The sequence below is a fragment of the Tupaia chinensis genome, unplaced genomic scaffold (assembly GCF_000334495.1).
Source record: "Tupaia chinensis unplaced genomic scaffold, TupChi_1.0 Scaffold000330_1, whole genome shotgun sequence".
Lineage (NCBI taxonomy): Eukaryota > Metazoa > Chordata > Mammalia > Scandentia > Tupaiidae > Tupaia > Tupaia belangeri.
In genome coordinates this window covers 1,659,209-1,664,129 of record NW_006159824.1, presented here as the reverse complement: position 1 = coordinate 1,664,129, position 4,921 = coordinate 1,659,209, and the positions used below count along the sequence as shown (strand labels likewise).

At 57.6% G+C, this 4,921-nt stretch overlaps 1 protein-coding gene and 2 non-coding genes across 7 annotated transcripts; 1 reads left to right on the top strand and 2 right to left on the bottom strand.

The window, feature by feature from the left end:
• Positions 1–76: 76 nt before the first annotated feature.
• Positions 77–2,524, top strand: BACC1 (BPTF associated chromatin complex component 1). 5 transcript variants are annotated; one of them, XM_006151844.3, is made up of 5 exons: positions 91–253; positions 875–976; positions 1,563–1,753; positions 1,943–2,047; positions 2,256–2,524. In XM_006151844.3, the coding sequence occupies exons 1-5, from the start codon at positions 141–143 to the stop codon at positions 2,318–2,320; spliced, it is 576 nt and encodes a 191-aa protein (XP_006151906.1). In that variant the 5' UTR covers positions 91–140; the 3' UTR covers positions 2,321–2,524. The 5 variants fall into 5 exon arrangements, with proteins under 5 accessions (XP_006151909.1, XP_027628977.1, XP_006151908.1 ...); XM_006151845.3 differs by having other exon boundaries at positions 93–253; positions 2,260–2,524; XM_027773176.1 differs by lacking the exon at positions 875–976 and having other exon boundaries at positions 85–253.
• Positions 2,525–2,612: 88 nt separating this feature from the next.
• On the bottom strand, positions 2,613–2,673 carry MIR195 (microRNA mir-195). The gene has a single exon (NR_129435.1). It is a non-coding gene; the product is annotated as a microRNA mir-195 (primary transcript).
• Positions 2,674–2,931: 258 nt separating this feature from the next.
• MIR497 (microRNA mir-497) lies at positions 2,932–2,993 on the bottom strand. Its single transcript, NR_129442.1, has one exon. It is a non-coding gene; the product is annotated as a microRNA mir-497 (primary transcript).
• Positions 2,994–4,921: the final 1,928 nt, after the last annotated feature.

Below are 4,921 nucleotides of genomic sequence, written 5' to 3'. Positions count from 1 at the left end.
CCCTGCCGGCCATGGGAGGGCGGGTCGCCCACTTGGCTCCTGGCTCTTCCGCCCGGGCGGGGGGCGGGCGGGAGCGGAGCCTGGGGTGGGGCTAGGGGTCCGGGCGGGACGGCGCGGAGGGTGTGCGCCGGCCCCCCGTAATGCTGCCCCGCCCCCAGGTCGGAGAGATCTTCTCCGCGGCCGGCGCCGCCTTCACCAAGCTCGGGGAGCTGACGATGCAGCTGCATCCCGTGGCGGACTCTTCCCCCGCGGGGTACGTGAGCACGGGCTGGGACGTGGACGCTGAGAGCAGACGCTTGGACTCGATCACAGGCACGGACCCTCTAGGGCAGGGACAGATGTTAGCTTCTCTGGCTGGCACAGCGCAGAGGAGGTGTTAATAAATGATTAGTGAGTGAATGAATTAGTGACACATAAAAATACAGCCCGAGTCCCTAACCCGGGCTCATTTCACAGTTCCAGACTGCTGCATACCGGCACACTGCAGGCCACAGACCACCCCTATCACCCACCCCAAATCACATGGAATTCCCTCCGGCTGTTTCAGACCGTTCAGGGGGTGTTTGTGAGGCCCCTTGCTTGCTGGGTTGGTCTCAGTGGGCCGTTTACAACTGCCCGTTCACGCTGATGGGGGAGAGGGGTGGTTGTGATTTCACGTGGTCGGGAGTCCTCAGGGCTCCTGCCGTGCCTTTAGTTTTTGTTGTTGTTTTTTAAGAAGGACTTCTTTCTGGTCTGTGGCAGGGGCCCAGAAATTGGAAGGGGTCCAGAAATTGGGAGGCGGAGGCTGGTTGGCTGTGGAATAAATAGCCCGTGGCCTGCCTCCACACCCCTCCTCCTTTCGTTTTTTGCTGTCCCCCCTCTCCCCTTCTGACAGTGCGAAGTGGACGGAGACGGAGATAGAGATGCTGAGGGCTGCTGTGAAGCGATTTGGGGACGATCTAAATCACATCAGCTGTGTCATCAAGGAACGGACAGTGTGAGGGAGGGCGGCTGGCAGAGAAGGGGGGTGGCCATACCCCCCCTGTTCCTTCCTCAGGCTCCCATCCAGCTTAACATCTTTGCTACTCTGTTGCTACCGTAGTTTGGGGAGCATCCTCTTGAGGACTGCCACAATTGGTCAGAATTCCCTAAAATGCTCTATCATCAGGACCTTCCAAGATCTTCGTTTTGGTTGTCTGAGATACCCAATTATTACATTTGATGGTGGGAATTCCCTGGCTCTCCACCTAGATCTTTTGAGATACTACTGCATTGTTTCCAGGGTTATAGTGATCCTGAAACTAGTCAGTCCCAATAGACTCCGTTAATAAGCTTTCCGTAAGTCCCCAGGCTTACCTTGTGGTCTTTCTCCCTCCATCCATCTCTCCCAAGAATTAAGAGGATGGGCCTTTCCCTCTGTTAAGTTCAGGAAAGTAAGTACCCCGCCAACAGGAGGGGCCCTGACCTTGATTCTTAGGAAGGGGCTCCCGGAGTCCTTCAAAGGGAATTGTTACCCTTTCCCTCCCTTCTTCTCTTTGCCTCTCTGATGGTCCCTTTCCTAACCTGCTCCCTTTTCTCTTCAGGGCGCAGATAAAGGCCACCGTGAAACGCAAGGTTTATGAAGACTCTGGCATCCCCCTTCCAGCTGAATCACCCAAGAAAGGTCCCAAGAAGGTGGCATCTGGTGTCTTGTCGCCTCCTTCAGCTGCCCCTCCACCCAGCAGCTCCAGTGTCCCTGAAGCTGGGGGTCCCCCCATAAAGAAACAAAAGGCTGGTGAGAGCTGTGGAGTGGCAGCCTAGGGGTTAAAAGTCTCATCTGAGGTTCAGAATTAGGCTTGGGTCATAGAGGGACAAATCTCTCTTCTCCCTGTGGACGTGGGGGGAAGCGGGCACAAAGCCTCAGGGAGCTGTAGGGGGAGGGCAGTTAGAGAAACCTAGAACCCAGCTTATACCCCTCTCCCAGATGTGACACTCAGTGCTCTGAACGACTCCGACGCCAACAGTGACCTGGTGGATATTGAAGGGTTAGGAGAAACTCCTCCAGCCAAGAAACTCAACTTCGACCAGGGTAGGAGTCCTCGTCCCCCCACACAGCTGGAGGGGTCGTGGAGAGCACTTACCCCCCTCCCTCACATGAGGCCCCTGGACGAGAAGGAACTCTCATCACAGTGCGGGGGACTGGGTCATAGTGGCAGGATGCCTGGGGGGTGCGGAAGCTGTCTCTTACGCATACTTGGGGCTCGCTCCATCTCGGCCCATTTTCCTTCCTGTTCCAGACAGCCTGACTCTGGATTCTGGCCTTCTCATGACCTCCACTGATCCTCCTCTGCTCTCCCGCTGAGCCTTCCGCCTCTGACCCCTCTCACTGTTCAGGCTGGACCTGCGGATCGCCTGGGACTCTGAGCAAGGCTGCATGGGAGACGGTCAAAGGCTGCTGGGGCCGACCACCTTGGTGTTCCCGTATAAGCATCTGCCCTCAACCCCTTTGACCTCCACCGGATGGACATTTTTATACAGAAACAATAAAGATTTCCCTCTCAGCGTAGTGTGGTCAGTTTAACATTAACTCCAGAGGGGCCACCCCCCACAGTCTCAAGGGCTCAGCGCCCCCTGGTAGCTCTGGCCACCCTGCCTGGAGCAGCGCAGCCAATATTGGCAGGCTTGCTTCCCAGTGCCAATATTTCTGTGCTGCTAGAGCCAGGGGAGCTGGGTGTGGGCCACAAAGACCTCGACTCTGCCCTCTGGGGAACAAACTTAACTCCCAGGGTCTCTGGCAGTCAGTATTCCTGACACTACCCTGGGGATTTTCAAGGGGCTCTTTCCAGCGCTTTCATACTCACCCCCATTTTCCCCACCTCAAAAGTTTGTCACGAGACCCCAGATGTTTTTTGTGTTGCTTCTCCAGGATGGCCTCCCAGGGCCAGGCCTCAGCGGTGCCTCCCCCACCCTCGCTCTAACACCACAGTGTGGTTTGGACGTGGCCACAGTGCCGTACAAACCACAGTGTGCTGCTGGGGCGGGAGCGGGACTGGGGTGGGTTGAGAGAGGAGAGCACAGGGCAGTGCTGTGAGGACCCCACCATCACCACCAAGAGCAGGGACACAGCACAGGCTTAGAAGGCAAACATGGCCCTAAAAGAGGTTGGGGAAAGCCAGGAACCAGGGCAGGAGCTGAGCGGGCAACTGGAAGGAGAGGGACCCAGGGGATGAGCTCACAGTGTAATGAGACTGGAACCATCTTCCCCAGTAGGAATTCGGCTCAGGGGATCCCTAGGGTGGGGTCTGAGGCAGAGGAAATAGGCAATGACTGGGGGGACCAACAGACTCCTCCAGACTGAGCAAGGGCAGAGACCCAAGGTTTCCTGTGTCCGTTCTTCCCCTCCCTGGGTCAGAACCCAGGAGAAAAGCAAGGAGAGACAGAGGGCCAAGGACAGCAGGGTTGGGAGTTGGCAGTCCAGAGGTGGTGGGGCCGGAACACGGTTGGGAGAGGGGGGCCGGAAGTTGCCCTGGGCCCTGGGCCCTGGGCCTGCCACAAGATGGAGGCCAAAGGCAGGAAATGGAGGCCAGGGGGAAAGGGGAGCAGCAGGGCCCAGGAAGAGGGCCGTCTGGACCTGGGGGCCAGGTATTCAACCCACAGTGCTGTTCCCACTCCCCATGGCCCCCCAGAACCCAGGCCCCACCCCCACAACATCCCCCATCAGCCCATCACCAGGCCCAGGCAGGCGGGCCCACCCCAGGGAGCAGACAAACATGCCTCTCCCCACCCCCCACCCTAGGCCTTCCTCAGCCCTTTCCTCGTGTCCAGGACTTGATTTTTAAAAAGCACCCCCAGAAGGCAAAACCCAAGGACCAAAATCTCTTCTGCAAATCAAAATAATACCCTCTGAAACCCAAAAGTTACCCTCTCATATCCCATTCCACTTTTTACCACCCCGTTTCCGACACACCCCCCAAAACTCTTAGCAATCAAAAAGATCTGAACTGGTGTATTTAAGCAGTCTTTTTAGGCCCCCAAGAATGCCAGATCCTCTCCCCCGTGACCCCTCTCTGTCCTATAACGAAGCCTGCCAAGACCTCCTGAAACCTCACTTTGCCCTCCATCGCCCCCAAACTGAACAGCTGCCCCCCAGCTCCCACCCTGGGCAGAGCCTTTGTGGGGGTGAAAGAGAAACACTATCCTCACGGCTGGGGATGCTGGGGGTCTCTCTGGTCTCAGCCTTTGGCTTCTACCTGGGGGGCTGCAGTTTAGGGGTATAAAAGAAAGCCTCTCCAGTCATCACCCCAATTCCAAGGCTGACAAAGCCCAACCCCACCCCAGCACGCACCTCCAAACCTCCCCCCAACCGCCACGTCTCTCCTGAAAACAGGGGACACTTTCCTCCCCACTTACCTCAGCTACTCTCCCCTGAGATCCTGGTCCCCTATTTTGAAAGGAGCAAAATTTGGGGTGCATCCCTCACATTTGGGGTGCAGGAGAAGGGAGCCGCCCCAGTCGCATCGCTGGCCTCCTTCCTCTCGTCTGGCTCAGGGACTGGGGAGTGCCCTAGGGAGGGGGGACCCCACAAGAGAGCTCAGGAGGGGGTTCCTCCACTCCCAGTCAAAACTGGGGACACCCCCCCCAAAACCCGTCCCAGCCCATCCGTCTCCAACTCGGCGGGAGAGGCAGCTGCAATGCCCCAGTCAGATTCCCCCAACACTACATTCCTCACCCCATCTAGAGGGGTCCCAGGGCCCCCAAAAAATCCCAAAAAAATCTAGGATGTTGGGAGGACAGTCCTGGACTAGCTCCCCAAATTTGGGGTCCTCAGATACCCCCGTTTTTCCAGGAAAATTCCGTCTTTCGCGTGCCTCCCGCCAGCCCTGCTCTGTCCCGATGCCAATTTTGGAAGTCACTCCCTCCTTCCTCCTCCCCGTCTCTCCAGACCCCCCCGCTCGGGGGCTGG

Bases quoted from the DNA above. Each gene is read 5' to 3' on its own strand.
- BACC1 (XM_006151844.3), top strand. From the start codon at position 141: ATGCTGCCCCGCCCCCAGGTCGGAGAGATCTTCTCCGCGGCCGGCGCC. The intron at 254-874 runs GTACGTGAGCAC...CCCTTCTGACAG, and splicing joins GCGGACTCTTCCCCCGCGGG to TGCGAAGTGGACGGAGACGG. The intron at 2,048-2,255 runs GTAGGAGTCCTC...TTCCTGTTCCAG, and splicing joins GAAACTCAACTTCGACCAGG to ACAGCCTGACTCTGGATTCT.